This window comes from Nilaparvata lugens, chromosome 5 (assembly GCF_014356525.2).
Source record: "Nilaparvata lugens isolate BPH chromosome 5, ASM1435652v1, whole genome shotgun sequence".
Lineage (NCBI taxonomy): Eukaryota > Metazoa > Arthropoda > Insecta > Hemiptera > Delphacidae > Nilaparvata > Nilaparvata lugens.
Window position 1 is genome coordinate 63,551,409 of NC_052508.1, and position 18,761 is coordinate 63,570,169.

Below are 18,761 nucleotides of genomic sequence, written 5' to 3' on the forward strand. Positions count from 1 at the left end.
TGCTATCTCTTCATAGTGAATGATTTAATAGAATCAACATTAATTTGCAATTGAATAATCACATTTTCTCGAATTTAAAGCTTATTTTCAATTCTAGGTGGAAATGTTACTGAACATTAATTGTAGAGATTTTCATGCTCAATCTACTCCACTTGATTTTCTTTGTTTCAATTGTATCTGAAGCCTGATAATTGGGAATCTATCCGCATTGATGGGGCGGAGCTCCTGAAATTTTTACAGATATGGGACATGTGGCAGTTGATGGAGCTTATCGATGACTATCTTAGGTATGAATTTGATCAAAATCGTTGGAGCCGTTTCCGAGAAAATCACGAAAAACCCTGTTTTTGACAACATTTTCGCCATTTTAGCCGCCATCTTGAATTGCATTTGATCGAAATTGTTCGTGTCGGATCCTTATAGTGGAAGGACCTTAAGTTCCAAATTTCAAGTCATTCCGTTAATTATTATTGGGAGATGAGATATCGTGTACACAGACGCACATACACTCATACACACACACACACACACACACACACACACACACACACACACACACACACACACACACACACACACACACACACACACACACAGACCAATACCCAAAAACCACTTTTTTGGACTCAGGGGACCTTGAAACGTATAAAAATTTAGAAATTTGGGTACCTTAATTTTTTTCGGAAAGCAATACTTTCCTTACCTATGGTAATAGGGCAAGGAAAGTAAAAATTACTTCTATAAAATTACCGAAACAGATTGCTGATGCAGATTTTTCTCTACCGTCTCTTTCTTATGATACTTCAACTCTGCTTCGTCTTTACCTTTTCTCTGATTCTATGTTGACTCTGCTATCCTATATTCTCTCTGTCTTATTCTTAGTGCACAAGAAACGAACAAGGATGGAAACAGCAATAAAGAAACCCATGAGAATAAAATGGAAAATCTTTTTTATTTTGGTATGCACAAAATATCTGACTTGTTTACAGTTATTTTGAGCAAACATGATTGATTTTTTTCTCGAAATAATGCTATTTTGTTAAGGCATTTAAATCGATTCGAACGGATAATCGAAATTATTACATCGAAGTACCAGTTATATTTCTAACGTATTGCACTAAAAGCTTTAAAAATTGTCATAATATAGAATAGAATAAAACTAAAAAAATATTACACCCATGTTTTTCAAAAGCAGATAGTTGTACAATATCACACTCATTATTCAATACATTTATTTACATAGAATAAGCGCAGTTACAAAAATCTGTTGTTGCAATATTATCAGATACAGTAGATAAATCAATTAAATACAGTACGGTAAATACATTGATCAACACTACTATAGCCTATCCATCAAATTACACAAATTTTCATCATCAAAATACGTTTTGTTAATATTACTCGACAGGATTTGGGTCAGTTGCAAGGAGATCCAATAGAAATTAACCAGTGATAAATTACGTCATAGCATTGTAGTCAGATTCGTTCATTGGTTCCTCAAGATGAATCCACCTCACAACGGTGTAACATTTGATTGGATTTCCGTGCAACTTGCTATCTATGGTTTATACATCAACAAATTGCAATATAGTTTTTTCTATAGCTCAGACAAATAAAAGTGTACTACTAAACGACAAGTCTCAATGCTATAATGTAGCCTATAGTAAATGACTGTGAACTTAATATAGATACTTCCTGAATAATAGTTTAGTTCCACGTCTCAAATAAAACACTAAAATTAATCAAATCTTAAATTAAAACTCAATTAGTTTGCGAACTATCAAACTGAAAGCCCAAGGCAGCGACTAATTATATTAAAATGATAATCATGAAACTTTTTCACTCAAAATAAGAGCTAATTATCAATGAATAACCCAAGAAACTAATAAATTACGTATATAAAGTTCATTACTGTTACTAAACATAACATTTTCCCCAAAATTAAAGAAAAAGATCTCACACATTACAGTCATGGAACATTCCTAGTTTTAGCACAAATAACAATTGTACAAAAATCGTGTCACAATCAAATACAATAAATTGTCCTCATTCAAGAAATTAGTTCAAATGAGATCATTGAAATAAAATCCTTGCTTTTATTCTCATCACGTTGCATAAATAATTCTCTCCAACAACTCATCAATTAATTACTATTCAAATATTAAAACAGCTATTCACTTAATTTCCTCTAAATGCTCTTTTACAATCTATTAGAAAAATATTTGTCTAAAAAAATATTTTCACTCTGATTAATAATGGTCGGTAATCTGATTTTTCCCATTTAAATAATTAATCAAATTTTCTATCTCATGATAAGATATATAAATTTTCTTAGAAAAAAATTATGCAAGTCAATACACAGCAAGAAGCAAATAGGCTATAAGTGCTACGTTTTTATTCGGTTGAATTGTAAAAAATATCATCAACTTACAAAGAAATTATAGTGAAGGTCAAACAACTATAGTATTACATTATTCATTACTCTAATAGTTGTAGGTAGTTTTCTATACATCAAATCTACAATCCTGTATTTACAAAACTGGCATTTATGAATTGAATTTGGATAACAGTATTACATATATTATATGGTATTATATACAAATGTTCCATAGAAAAGGAAAGCACCAAATTTTCAAGTCAAGAGTATAGATAGGATACAGTGCGAAAGTGTGAGAATGAATAATCTGCATTATACGGTTCACAGTTCAAAAAATATTTCAAAGACTTTCAATTGAAAATAAAGTTACAGATCCTGCTAAATCCATCCAATCTATGACTATTATGGCAATTGCAGATTGAATAATTATATCTAAATCAGTAGCTAGAATGGTCATAGAAACTATTACTACAAAGAAAAACTACTCAACTCTAAAACATTGTGGGTCCAATCATCTCTCATTATCATCCGCCTCATCACCCACGCACAAGCCTAGAACTTATGTGGGCATCACCCTCAGCAACGTTTTTCCAACGTTAGCAGACTGAAGTTGGTTGACAATTGGAGATGAAAATTAAGATGGTTGAATAATTTATTCATTATTTTTCCTACATTGGTGAATAGCCAACAAAAACTTCATCTACCTTGAGCATGTAACATAATTATTAATATTAATTCCCAATTATTGATTTAAAAGTGAGCCATTCACTAGTATCAGTACTTAGCTGTAGTAGTAAGCTATTTTGATCTCTCAATATGAGAGCCCAACCCATTTCAACGTTCTTAAAATTTCAAAAATCTATAGTCACTTTTTTATTGCATTAGTCTGCATTCTTAGAATTTGAAATTTTCATTATGAAGAAACCAATAGAATATCCTTGACTTCATTATCAGTTGATATTTGAAGAAATATAATTTTTAATTTGATCCAAACTCTATCTCTATAGTATTTCTCCTCTACAATTTTCAGTCTTTTCATGCTCTTTCATATTGTACCGTATCTTTTTGTAAATTTCCTATGTAACTTCCCAATGGCATTTTACAGATTCTCAGATCCAGAAAATATAGCTTCATCATCTAAAAAAAGATTTTGATAAAGGAATGAAAAATAATATGTTTTTTTTTAGAAATAGTGTGTTGATGTTAGTGGTTTAGTGCGTCATTTCTTGGGAATTTTTCCTTCACATCATTAAGATAAAAAATTCCAAAGACCTTATCTCTTTAAGGACTTTGAAAAATTCTATTCTCACAAGTGGAATTTTCAAAATTTTGTAGGTTTCACACATAATTTCATATTTTAAAAATAATTTTAGACAAAAATGTTTTTTGGATCTAATATGAATACGAAGTGCAGCTTCGATCCAGAGTTCAAGAACAACATAAACTTTAAAATGTAGAACTTTTCAAGTTGCGGATATTTTAAAAATGTATAGTTGAACATTATAATTTAATAATTATTAAGAAGCTTGTAAAAGAGCTTTCAACATTCATTTAATTCTATATCAGTTAAAAGGTGTCTCACGTAAGAACTCACTATAGTGAGAATTATGCATAATAAAACTATGCTAAAAATAAAATAAATTTTAAGAATACAAAGACAGCAGAGGAAACTGAGAAAATTTTTACATCTATTTTACAAAACTTGTTAATGAGCTATCATAGATAAATAATGTATTATTTACTCACTGAAAGTGGAAATTAGCATAGTAAAACTAGGTTGAATATAATATACATTAAGATCAGAGAGAATTTCACAAAAAATTAAAACAAGTTAGTAAATTTCTTAAAAGAATGATACATTTGAACAAGTTTTCTGGAAGCTTCCAAAATACAGATCTACAAACAATTTTTTGAGTAGCGTTATAACAACCATAAAAACGTAACAATCATTCCAAAAAGAAATATTTGAAAAGCGTACATTAAATATCATTTAGTTTAGACACAATCAGCCAATAATGTTGTGATGAAACAAATTGCTTAACATTTGCTTAACAAATGTATCATCTCATTTTCTATATATTTTAATGAAACATGAGTAATATTAATGAGAGCCTTTCAAGGAAGATTGGTATAGATGGGTAATAAAGCAATGAGATCAAAATATGAATATATTTCCAATTATAGTCATTGCAAAGAGGGTTTAGTTTATTAAAATAGTGAGCAATACATTCTGAGATTTATCAAGAACTCATTTACACAACAATTTGCCTTCCTTTATTCACACTCAAGTTTCTCTAGAATATAACAGCAACGTGTTTATAATATAAATTATAGTCAAAGTGAATCCTATTTACACACTTCAAAGTAATTAATTTTATTTTAGTAAACAATTTAACAATCAGATATAATAGTGTTTGAGTTGAATAAAGCAGTTTATATTTTACACTTAACAAAATATATATAGTCTATCACAATTTCAAGTTTCAATACCTATATATAGTAATAAATATACAATAAAACAATCGACTAACAACAAAAATAACTATCATTCTCATTCATTTCTTGCAAGCAAGAAATAAGAATAATATTAGTTACACAATATTTGAAAATTTCAAATAGTTCAGAGAATGTTGAGATAAACTTCATTTCTGGTCTTGGAGTTTAAGAAAAACAGTATCTCAGCTACTTTTCCACTACAAATGGGACGTATCTTACTGAATTAAGGATTATTCAAATTTATGTTGTTCGAAATAGAATTTATAAGTTTGAAAATAAACAACATAACATTATTATGCTCATTGCCCACTCCAATAAGTTTAATTTATACAGTTCATTTTGGAAACTTGAATAAAATTTGCTCAAGGATAGTAGGGGGGACATAATCATTTTTTTTTCAAATTTCAAGACCAGAAATTCAAGTTCATCTTGAGCCGCCATTCAATAGGTCAAATGGCAAGATAAATTATGTCAGTGGTCAGGTCTCACATTGGTCAGGTTGAATGGTTTCTCGGCTAAACGTCAGTCAATATTTGATCTCAGGTTAACCAATACAAACTCTGTACTTGGAAAAAGTAATAGAAGGAAATGGATTATCAATTTAATGTCAATCAACAAGTGTTATCAAAATGCTACCGAAGTTAAAACATATTTCAAATCATACGCTGTTCCAATGCTTTATAAACAAATTATAGAATTGCCAGAAATTCTATAATTTGTTTATACCTACACATTATAGAACTTTTAAACAAATTATAAATTTGTTCCTGAATTTATGCAGCAGGTTCTCAAAGTAATGAATCAAAGCAATTTTCCAAGTAATCATTCACTAATAAAAAGTGTTTGATTCCTGATCAACTATATCTTAATTTTTTGCTATCAAAGTTTTTAAAACTAGCAAAGAGTGTGGTTGTATTATGAAAATTAATATGACAAGTCTTACATTATAGAAAGCTCAGATCTGTGTGGACAAAAATATGATTGAGTCACAAAATCAGTGAATTCTTAGTTTACTTGTTGATCTTTATTCACAACATGATTCAGGATTGATTTGTTGATCTTGATCTATGATGAATTTCTTGACCTGAATATACAAAATCAGCTGATCAATACTTTAGTATACTTTACATTGATATTAACATCAACAGCGGACCTATAAACCTATCTCCACATCGATCTATAACAGCTTTTTCATGATTAACTTGTTGGCTATAATAGTTTACTGATTCATAGATCCTAGACCTTTTCCATCAACAGCAGCTGATTCATTAATTATCAATCATAATTCACTTGTTGGATTATTTCACTTATCCCTCGACCTTGATCCATGAAATCAGCTGATAATAAATCAGTTTATGATCTCGATTCACAGAATCATCTGATTTACAAGTCAGTCCTTGATCTTGATCTACAAAATCAGCTGATCCATTGAAAATTGTACTTCAATCTGCAGCAGATTCATAATTTATTTGTTAACATTGATCTATGATTAATGATCTTACAAAATCACCTTGATCTACAAAATCAGCTGATCTAGACTCCAATCCTTCACCTTGATCTACACAAAAAGAGATGTACAAGGATTCAATCCTTGGTTTTGATCTAATTGAGCAGCAGATTCATGATTTTAATGGCTGACTTTTGTGCATATATTTCTATTCTTCAATGATGAGAATATAGAAATGCCCCATTCTTTGACAGTATGACACATTCCTTGACTTGGATCTTCAAAATCAGCTGATTCACGCTTGAATCATTCACCGTTATTGAGATGAAAAGGAGTTTTATGATTCAATAGTTGACTTTAATCCTCGATTCATAACTTGACATTCATTGCAAGGACCCCAATCTATCGAATCAGCTAATCCAAAATCCACTCTTCAACAACTGATCTACACAAACTCTTTTTTCATAAACAGCTGATCAAGACCTCAGTCCTTGCCCTTGCGATGGGCCGACAAGCTGCTAGCTGCACTGGTGGAGGTTGGTGGAGTGGGAGGGGGTACCGCCCCACCACCTCCACCCAAAATGGCGTCCAGCTGATCAGGTGCTGACCATCTGCGTTTCTTGCAGCTACTGGAAGCTGACAGCGCGGAGATCGCTTCCAGCTGTGCAGCTGTTGCCGTGAGCTGCGCAGTGGTATGCGCAGTGGCATGCGCAGTGGTGTGCGCAGTAGTATGCGCAGTGACATGCGCAGTGGTATGCGCAGAAGTCGGCGGTGAGTTTTGCGGACGAGGCGATAGTGAGATGCAGACGTCGCCGACTTGCAAACGGTGGCATTTGAGGCCATACGTTGCCAGGGTTCTGTCTGGGTCGCAAGACGCCCAGCCGCGGTTGAACACAAAGTAGGGATGTTCCGCTGCCGATTCTATTTCCACCTGGAAATCAACAAGACAAAGATTAATAAATAATTGATTGAGAAGAAAATTATAATTCTCTGTGAATTAGTTTCTTAGATGAATAGATAGAATATTTTATATTTTTTTGTTTACTCTATCCAATAAATAAATAAATATTATGGTATGTGTTATTATTGCAAATGAATGAAATTGAAATTTGAAGAATAAATGCTGCATGCTTACATCCTACAACACAAATTTCAACTAATTTGAAAAAAATCATTCAGCTTCTACTTTTTATGCTTTTACTTCCAATTCATTTTTTTTCACTTCTATACTCCTAGTAACTATTATGAAACACTCAAATTTTTTTATTGTTGATATCAACTCCAATGACTTGAATGAACCTGTTGATATCAACTCCAATGAACTTGAATGAACTTAATACAACTAAGTTTTATTTATATTGCAACTCACACCTGCGCACAGGGTTTCTTTGCAGGTGCAGATTCTTAAATATATATATATATTTTTTTTGTCTTGAAAATGTTGTATGTATATTTTTTTGGTAATCAATAAAATTTGAATTTGAATTTGAATTTTGAATACTTTGAAGTTGAGATGGTGATATAGTAGATGAAGTAGGGATGTACTGTCTACTTTTCAGAAGAGATGATGGGAGAGATTATGAGCGAGTTGAAAATAAGTTTCATAAGGAAATGTTGAAGAGAATTATTACACAAAGAGCTTTATTAGGAGAGGAGATTCCTGGAATTAGATGATCATTGCTCATAATCCATAAGTTATCATTTTGGAGAAGAGGTGGAAGGACCATTATTCTCCTCCCTCTCTTCTGCTACACGTTTACAGTCTGTAACCTGCTTGGCCAGGTGGAGGAGGAGAAGAAGTGATGGAGGGGAAGGTGGTGGGGGCAGTAGTAGGGGGACGTGATGGAGGTGGAGGAGAAGAAGTAGAAGTAAGAGAGGGATTAATGGTAGAGAGAGAAGAGGAGGGGGGAGGAGGAGATGTTGAAGGAGAAGGAGGGTGAGAAAAATTGGGAGAAGCATGAGTGTGAAAAGAAGGAGGAGAAAGAGTACGAGGAAGTAATGGTGAAAGGAGTGCGAGAAAAACTAGTAGAAAGGCATAGTGAAAAAGGAAGAGGAGAGGGGAAGAACAATAAAGAGAAGAAAAGGAATAAGAAGAAGGAGAAAAAAAGAAGATGAGTGGTGACCGAAACCATAAGAAATTCCTCCATCTGAAAAGGACCAGGAACCAAGGTCGTTTCAGTCCAGCATCTTCACCACAATCTCGTCCTCCTCCTCATCCTCCTCATAACCATCTTCATCATTATCATCATCATCATCACAATCCTCACAACCGGTCTGTTACTACGCTCGCCGCTCCTGCTGGTGAACGCGCGTACGCATGTCAGTCACACTGAGTGTCGTCTCGCTATTGAACTTTGGTTTGGTTCAAGTGCAAGATCATAACCGTCATCTCTTCTCATAGGAATATTATATTCTTAAATAAGTTATTATACAATTTTAAAATTCTTTTCATATGCTGGACCGTATATTTCCACTATGGTATTTTCATATCCTTCCCCTTCACCTTGAGAAAAGAGTATTTCTGTGTTAAGAAGTCTATTAAAATTGAATAAATACCACAATCCTAATCTATATATATAAAAGCGAGATGGCACTCACTCACTGACTGACTGACTCACTCACTCACTCACTCACTCACTCACTCACTCACTCGCATAACTAAAAATCTACCGGACCAAAAACGTTCAAATTTGGTAGGTATGTTCAGTTGGCCCTTTAGAGGCGCACTAAGAAATCTTTTGGCAATATTTTAACTCTAAGGGTTGTTTTTAAGGGTTTAAAGTTCGTCTTTTAGCATGTATATTCTTCTTCTCCCAATCTCTTAATTATAATTGAAATTTCCATATCATATGTTACTATAGAACTATAATCTAGATAGAGTACCTCTTCGAAACAGTTGTTAACTGGCAACTAAATTAATAATTTTGTCAGGTTGGCATTAAGTTGAGTTGACTATATTAGGTTGGCACCAAGTTGAAGATCTGAATGCATTTATCGCGGAAAAATTGATTGGGCACTGCTACTTCAATCCTGGGAATATTATATTACTAGCCGTCAGGCTCGCTTCGCTCGCCATATCCGTTTAGCCAGACGTTTAGTCTGGACCCCCGACTGGATTGCTCTAACATATGATAAAAATGCTCAAATGAAAAATGCAGGCGAGCGAAGCGAGCCTGCTGATCTTATTCTTGGACGATCCAGTCGGGGGTCCAGGGGGCGGAGCCCCCTGGCTAGACGGATATGGCGAGCGAAGCGAGCCTGACGGCTAGTACCATATATTCCTGAAAACTCATCACGTTCTAAATAATTTTATTTCGAAATATACATCAGCTAAAGCTGGGTTTTTGTTTGTGCGTAAATGCCGTCGTCGACCACGACAGGGTAAGGATCTCAGATTGGGTAGATTTCAATTTGTCTAAAAATAACCTTAAATATTAAGTTCGATTATGTTTTGCTGGGGGTGGTTGGGTTCATCCTTTTTTATAGTCTCAAATGGCAATATGTTGATATTATTTGAAATGTTTTGATTCTTGAATAATAAACACAAATAATGAAAAGTTATTTTTATCAGCTGTTTTAGCACACTTGAAATTTGTATAATATGGATGGATGTCAACAATGCTTGTCGTCGTCGACTGCGGAAGTTTGAGCACAAACGAAAATGCACCTTTAGATGTATAAACTGGATTCGCACACAACAGAGACAGTTCACATCATTCTGAACAGTGAAAATATAACTCCTATAAGTACTAATAGGGGATTTATTCATACTATCTCGGACGTGCTGAATGCGAATAGTCAAATTATGACTCATGGGAATAATACTTCCACTGTTGTATGCGAATACAGCTTTAAGCTTCATGATTCAATGAGAGGTAACAATATGATTCACTACTAGTAGTTCTGTGAACAGTAGACCTCGCGCAGTTATAAACCACAGCCTCCTCTTATACTGTCCATCAGAGTAAATCCTGTCTGTATGTCGTGTCGGCAAGATATCGGTGTGGAAACGGCTACTGGCTGTTGGGGTTGGTGTATCAAAAAATTACAACAAGCATTTTTCCATTGATTCTAAAACAATATTGACTATTGCATTGCACATTGTATACTATTACTTCAACCAGACAACAAACCAACGATACAAGAAATGATTATTTTATGATTCCAAAGCTACAACTATTATTAGGATTCTGTCTTGGCGTCGAGGAAACTCCGAGAGGAAATGCAGTGGAAAAACGAAAGAAAAATGATAATAAGTGGGTGCCAAAGGAAATGAGATACAACACAAATCCTGGCACTGTAATAGAGTGACCCCGTGTCGTGTTGTGTGAAAACTACCACGCAACTCTAATTAGACTCGAGTTGTTGTCAAAATACAGTAATTCAATTCGTTTTGAATAAAGTTCTTTAATTGTCGAAATTGCTTGAAAATAACCTTTGTATCTCCCCATCGCTCAAACATTTCCTCTCCCACTCAGACACCACCCTGACTTCAGAAGGCGACACAAATAAAACGCAAGAAACGCGACAAATTTTTGATTTTTTGTCTGATAAAACGGTAAATATAGCAGAAGTGAACCTAGGTTATAGGTTATTTTCTGCTGTTGCTAATTTGAAGCACTTTCCTATTATTATTGAAAAGTCATTGAATTGGTGATATATCGTGTTGGCAGTACAATTTGCAACGTCAAGAACGTTGGCAGTTAGAAACTTGAGCTTTTTTTACCTCTTTTCCGTTGAAAATTTTGCGTTCGAGCCCTGAATTAGAGCTTCATGGAAGGGCTCTAAACTAATAAACCAGAAAATTATTATTAGATTTTAAATCAAATTATTGAAATCAATGATTCAATCAATCAATATATTCTTAGAATGAACTTGAAAATGACCTATGGTCGAAACTAGTCTTTGTAATATTTTATATAATAAAGGGTACTTCAAGTTTCAATATTGTTTTATTAATTCTTCGAATGTTATCAATGAACTCCCACTGAATCAACTTGTTCATATCCACAAAATACTACCTGACACTTACTTATTAATAAACGAATTCTAGATTGCTTAAATTTTGATCACTTTAATCTCACTACTTCAAAATGAAATAACTTACTGCATCAGAATGATAGAGTAGATACTTCATCGTACTTCTCAAGTTATGAGTCACAATTTTCAAGTATGATATCGCACTGAGTGAGCAAGATGCTTTTATTCAGATCATGTAACTAATTTGTAAGTCACAAAGCTAGATACGGCTTTAATTTATTTCTATCTTCTTTCATTCCTCTTACGCTTCCTCCTCATCATCCTCCTCCTCCTTCACCTTCTCCTCCTCGTCACCTTCTCACTCCTCTCTTCTTACTCATTCTTCTTCTTCTTTTTCTTTCTCTCTCATATTGTAAGAAAGATGGTACGTGCTTTGAAAAATAGTACGAAAAGTTTTGCATAATTCCAGTACATCGTTGCATCTTTCATGCAAAAACTCATACCTTCACGTGCATGCAAGTTTTCAAGAATTATGCATCACACATCTCCAATAAGAATTATTAAGGACGTTAAGTAGATGGAATTCATAATGTGTGAGTGATTTTTCATGCAATTTTTTATTATTTGATCGTGTTGAACATAGAAAGTATACATAGTTCGTCTAATAATATTATCATTTTAGAAACGATTCTAGATTCAGATTCTTTCTTGTTTGATTCTTTGTTCTAGATTTGTTGATAGTTTAATAATGAATCTACTAATAGCAACCATTATTACTATGGTTTCAAACCAAATGATACCGAGCTTTCCATGTACGAAGATGCTAGGCTTTTGTAAATTTTTAAGATCAACGGATATTCTCTGATGTAAATATATTATATTATGAGAAATTAGTATCTCTTAACCTAACAAATGGAATAAAAGCGTTATTTGAAAATGTCCATTGTGTAAGCTCTAAGTAGCCTATATCAGGCCAAACCATATTAAACGTTTCCAGTCGGCCGGGCTGGAAGCTCTCCTGGCTGATTGGGTTGACGCCTCAAAAAACGCTTAATGTGGTTTGACCCTCAGATAGAGAGAGAAGTAAGCTAATTAAATTTTGCTAAAGTAACATTTGTTTTCAATTACAAAGAATTACTAGACTCTGCAGCCCATATTTATTCTAGACTTGACTAGTTTTGACTAAACTTGGCATTATGAAAATCAAGTGTCAAAATCTCTTCTAGTTGGTAATAATTCTTTGCACTCGTGATTAAACCTTCAAGATACTTTTCTGACCCTCAGATAGAGAGAGAAGTAGGCTGATAAAATTTTGCTAAAGTAACATTTGTTTTCAATTACAAAGAATTACTAGACTCTACAGCCCATATTTATTAGACTTGACTAGTTTCGACTAAACTTGCCATTATGAAAATCAAGTGTCAAAATCTCTTCTAGTTGGTAATAATATTATTTGTACTCGTGATTAAACCTTCAAGAAGCCCCAACAAGATACTTAAACGAACATCCACTTTCAAGTAAAAAATATCTTCTTCAAGCACGAAGTATACAATCATTTTTTCTTTATAATAACAACTGAAATATCTACGACCAGTACACCAAACCTGTGGTAGGTACAGATGTACCACAAACAACCCAACAAAATAACACGGCGTTCATAATGACTTGACGAGTGTAGTGTGTAGTAGCTTGAGGAGAAGTAGTCAGGAGAAGAGTATGTCAAGGACCCTTGTAGGGAGTCGGGAAGGTCATTGCTAGAGGTCATTGACCTTTGTTGACCTCGTGTGACCTTTCCTTTGACTGGCTGACAGTTCTTTATTGCTAGCGTAAACTCAGCTACTATCATCGTACTGATGATGATAATGATGATCCTGTACTTGTTCTAACATCCAATTTCCTATACATACTCTACCCTATAGGTATACAGATGAAGAATTCGCACTTCTTTCAACAGCTCCGATATACATTCCACACTACAGATATAAGTAACATAATATATCAGTACCATAGTACGACTAGAATATTGTAGAATGATTACACTGATCTTGATTTGTACTGTATATCTTTTGAAACCACTCGCTATATATGTATATTCCACACATATATGTATATGATGACGTATTTCTACTTCTTCCTACAGCTAATTTGATGTAGATATTCTAGCTACGTATTATTACTTTCCTAGCCCTATTACCATAGGTAAGGAAAGTATTGCTTTCCGAAAAAAATTAAGGTACCCCAATTTCTAAATTTCTATACGTTTCAAGGTCCCCTGAGTCCAAAAAAGTGATTTTTGGGTATTGATCTGTATGTGTGTGTGTGTATGAGTGTATATGCGTCTGTGTACACGATATCTCATCTCACAGTTAACGGAATGACTTGAAATTTGGAACTTGAAATCCTTCCCCTATAAGGATCCGACACGAAAAATTTGGATCAAATGCAATCCAAGATGGCGGCTAAAATGGCGAAAATGTTGTCAAAAACAGGGTTTTCGCGATTTTCTCGAAAACGGCTCAAACGATTTTGATCAAATTCATACCCAAAATAGTCATTCTTAAGCTCTATCAACTGCCACAAGTCCCATATCTGTAAAAATTTCAGGAGCTCCGCCCCATCTAGGTAAAGTTTGATTTTATATTCCCAATTATCAGGCTTCAGATACAGTTTAATTCCAAATGGAACAGATTGAACATAAAAATCTCTACAATTAATGTTCGCTAACATTTTCACCAAAAATTTAAAATAAACTCGAAATTCGAGAAAATGTTATTATTCAATTGCAAAGTGTTGGCAACTGTTGATTCTTCTATTAAATCATTCACTATGAGATAGCAGACCTCGTGTGTCTCCAGCATAATAGTCCTGTCACCAGCTGGCTTAGATCTTTGAATAGTAGACTTGAGATGCGCGGGAACACTGGCGTCAGGTGATAAATTTTCATAACGGCAAGGAAAGTTGTGTGAGTGCGCCACACCAGATTTTTTAATATTTTTTAATATCTACTGCAAAATCATCAGCTAGAGTAGTAGTACTACACTAGAATAGAGCTAGTGTTGTAAAATGTAGCATGATTACACTGACACTGACTGTATTTCAATTAGAGATTCTTTTATAAATAAAAGAATAAATTTTATTCTACACTGTATTTATATTTATTTATTCATATACAAATACGATTAAGGTAAAAACATTTAAAAAGTAAATGTTCATAGCCATGTAGTAATTTATAAATAAGCACAAAGCAATGTTATTATAAGAGCACTTTATTTTATATATGTTGTCAAGTCATTACACATCCCACACACTGTATTCACAGATATATACTGATATCTTCAACTTCAAAGGTATACTATCAGAAGCACACCTTCTCAAGAACAATATATTTGTTTAATAACTATTGAGAATTGGAAAAGTACTATATAGTTATAGTACTATAGTTATACTACTAACGCGAAATGAAAAAAAACTCTAATATCAATGTATTGTTGCTAATTTTTCACAGCATATTTTTAGTATAATCTAAATCATCTAAATATTAGGAAGTCTTTAGATAGACAAAATACTAAATACATTGAAATAGTATATTGATCAGGGCGTTATTGGTCTATTCCTTGCCCTGTTTCTTTTACTACTTCTGTGATATTTGTTGTGTGATTTATTTTTAATGTTTTTCAGGGACCTCTAAAATGGAATGAAAAAATAATTTTTGATAAGGTTCATATAGCTTGATTTGAAAATTTATTATTTTTGAAATAATTTTAATTATTTATTTGAAAATTTGAAAGGATTGTGCTCAAAAATTGTTGTAGCTTGACTCATACTTCTTTGCAATAACTCAGGTTTCAACTACAAAATATGGATTATTAATTTATTCATTGTTCATTGAGTAGATTTTAGAACAATGAAACAATGATGAGTTCGTGCAACCTGGAAAAATAAGTGAGAAATTCATTTCATCTCAACTCTCTTCCAAGTATCTTCGTGCTTGAATGTTTAAACGCTAGGAAAACACTTTCAAGCAGATTTTCACTGCGAGGAAAATGGGAAAACTGTATTGGAAAAGCTGTGCGACCTTGGAAAAACTATGTTCACCGTTATCTTCAGTTCACTTGCAATTTTCCGTTATTATAATTTATCGAATGACATGACTGATAAATAATGTTCATTAAAGAGCAGTCATAATTCATTTTCAAAGCTCGAGCTACTGTTTGCTTCAAAGTAGAGTAATTATTACATATTTGCACGGAAACTATTTCTCTCTCGCTTTCTCGTTCACTATACCTCCTCTCCTAAAAACTTTTGTTGTCACTTTATTTCTCTTGTTTCTTTTATCTAATATATCTCTCTCTTCCACCAGCCTTATCACAACTAATCAAGTTCTCATTCTCCTAGCTGTTTTCGCAATCTATCTAAAACTCTCCACCATCTTTCATCATATCACTTCCCATTTTCCACCAACATTAAGCATGTTGCACTGAATTTCCATTTTCGTTGATCTCTTTTTCTACTTCTCCTTTTCATCTCCTTCCTCTCGTTCTTTCTCATTAGAATTACTTGTTGTCTACATCTTTTTTTTTCAATCTCCTTAGCTTTCCTCACACCCTTTTTGATCTTCTTTTTCTAATCTGTTCTTCTCCCCATTCTCCTCCATATCTTCTTCTTTCCCGTCTTACTCAGTCTTCTGCTCCTATTTCTGTTTCATGTCCTCCTCTTTCTTCGTCACCTCCAACTCCTCCTTGTCCTTCGTCTCATTGTTTTCATCTTCATCTTCCTGTTTCTCGACAACTCGACAACCATTTTTCCTCTCAATTCTCCATTTCATCTCTCTTCTCTCCCTCACTCTCTCTCTCTCTCTCTATGTCTCCATCTCTTTCGCCTCCTTCTCTCTTCCTGTCTGCCGATACTTCTTTCTCCCTCCCTCTTTTTCTATCTCTTTCTACTAGTTAATTTCTCTATCTGAAGTTGTAACACGCCATTCAGCCATGAATATTGTTTGCAAGTTGCATGTAATGGATGTGTATGCATGTAGGTGCATGCATGCACGAGCAAAATGACTCATACACCTAATTACTCTCACTACTCTCACAGCTTGACTTCACAAACATCCATTTATTTGATTAGACCAACTACCTGTGACCGCTAGGCGCATAAATTATCTCCAAATTCAGAAATTTTTGTGCTTTCACGAAAACCTTCTCTCCTTTGAATTGAACCTACTCCAGTTAGAATAATCTATTCTGCTCTGTTGATTGATTGATTGATTGATTTCTCTACTCCGAGGGAAACCAGATTCTGAAGGCAGTTTGTACACTGTTGATTGTTAAAGCCGTGATTCTTCAGATAGAATTTTCATTATCAATCAGTGAAATAAATTTCTGCTTCCAATGATGCACTCAGTTTAGTGACCAATACCTGAACGCATTATTGACAGATTCTGAAATTTCAGAGTAACTTATATAATATCTAATAAATAAGAACCTATCAATGAATATACACTGTATTAAGATCCTTCAGATTAAATCCTTATTTTATGGAGGGAATTCACTGCTTGATGAGGCATGATTCAGTGCTGTATTTACAGGGAGAGTCTGATTCGAGAGAGGCTGGATAGATTGAATAGAATAGAAACTCAGCATGTTGGTTTCAACCGTTAAATGTTAGAGAAAACTATTTTGAAATATCAAGGGCAGAAAAAGAGTGAAGAGTTTTCGAGGGTTAAAAAATTATTTTAAACATTTAGAAGGAGGAAAAATTGAAGAACAGAAAATGGAATTTGAATTACCAAATACAAAATAAAAAGAACTACGAATTAATAAATAAAAATGAAAAAGAGAGAGAGCAAGTCGAAAAAGCATGGAATCATTTCAAGACGTGGTGAAAGGAGAAGAAGAAGCGAAGGAATCAAAAACGAAATGGGAAATAGAGAGAATAAATTAATAAAGAAGGAGAAGTACAAGTCCATTGAAAAGAGACACAACAAGATCAAGATGAAGAAAGCAGATAGAGTAATGGAAGAGGCAGAAAAAGAACATGAGTGAGAAGAGGAAGAAGAGGGACAGGAATAAGAATAGGGACCAAAAAGAGAACAGAAAGAAGGGAAAGGGAGAGCAGAGATCAAAAATGGAAGTAGCAGAGCATGAACAATAAGAAGAAAATGGGAGGAGAGGAATGGACGGATAAGAGTTATGAGAAAACAAGAACAAGAAGTGAAACAAAGTAGAGTACAAAGATAGGAATAGGAGGGTGGGACCAAAAAGAGAACAGAAAGAAGGGAAAGGGAGAGGAGGGATCAAAAATGGAAGTAGCAGTGCATGAACAATAAGAAGAAAATGGGAGGAGAGGAATGGACTAGTAAGATTTATGAGAAAACAAGAACAAGAAGTGAAACAAAGTAGAGTACAAGGATAGGAATAGGAGGGTGAGAATAAGAAAAAAACTACAGGAATAAGAAGATAAATAGCAAACAATAATTACATAACAAGAGATAGAAGTAGGCTTTCATAGAAAAAGATCCAAGAAGCAGTAGAACGGAAACCCCGGATTAAGTTGGTAGTACGATTCAGCTAGCACAGCAGCTGTCGGGGATGGTTGGGGGTTTGCCCGGGAGCCAACCGCCCCCACAACTCCAAAACTGGGGGCGGCACCCCTAAGCCCCCCGACCCGCCACTGGGGATCATTGATCCGCCACACACTGAATGGATCGCCGCCCCCATTCAGACACCTTTTGCCACCCCCTGTTCATTCACTAGTTCCACTCTGAAATAATTTCACTCTAATGCCGCCTCCGCAGTCACCAGTAAACCAACCCCTGCCTCATCCTGCCCCCGGAAAGATGCCACATTCAAGAATAGAACTGCGATTACTGTATTGCGTCGCAACGAATTTCTGTTTTGTTCTGTTTGCTTTATTTTGATAACGATTCCCATAACGTTATATGAGATTTTATTATAGCATCATTATCTTCGATAATCCTGTAGTAGATGAACATGTCTTATTACAGTACTTGATTTGATAAATGACGTCTGCTCAGTATTGCCGTTGGCAGGGAGACCGCTTGAGGCAAGCTCCATCTTTATTCTATAAATTGCAAATAAAAAGAAGATAAAAAGAAGGATGAGTGGGTCGCGGTGTAGATTTCGGTCTCGATCGATGCCTTTAATCAGCTGGCAAGGATAGAAACATTCAAATGTCATCGTGCTGAACAGAGATCAAGACATTTGGATGAATAGGTTTTGGAAAAATAGTTTTGGTTACATTTGGATAAAAATAGTTTTTGTGGCTTTAAACCTAACAAGTACGGTATTTTAATATTTCTCAATTTATTAATGCATTTACAAGTGTGATAATTAATCTTTTAACCTTTCTGATTAACCTGGATACAAAATGCTCAGTATGATATAATTTCGTCTGTGAATTCTTGTGATGATCATAAGAAGTGTTTACATAGCCTGATTTATA

At 34.1% G+C, this 18,761-nt stretch overlaps 1 protein-coding gene across 2 annotated transcripts in view; it reads right to left on the reverse strand.

The window, feature by feature from the left end:
• Positions 1-931: 931 nt before the first annotated feature.
• LOC111063487 (A-agglutinin anchorage subunit) overlaps positions 932-18,761 on the reverse strand; it is a 132,349-nt gene continuing 114,519 nt past the window's right edge. For both annotated transcript variants that reach the window (XM_039429014.1, XM_039429015.1), the window contains exon 6: positions 932-7,251. In XM_039429014.1, coding sequence (XP_039284948.1) covers positions 6,805-7,251 — 447 coding nt within the window. In that variant the 3' untranslated portion in view covers positions 932-6,804. The remainder of the gene's footprint in view (positions 7,252-18,761) is intronic.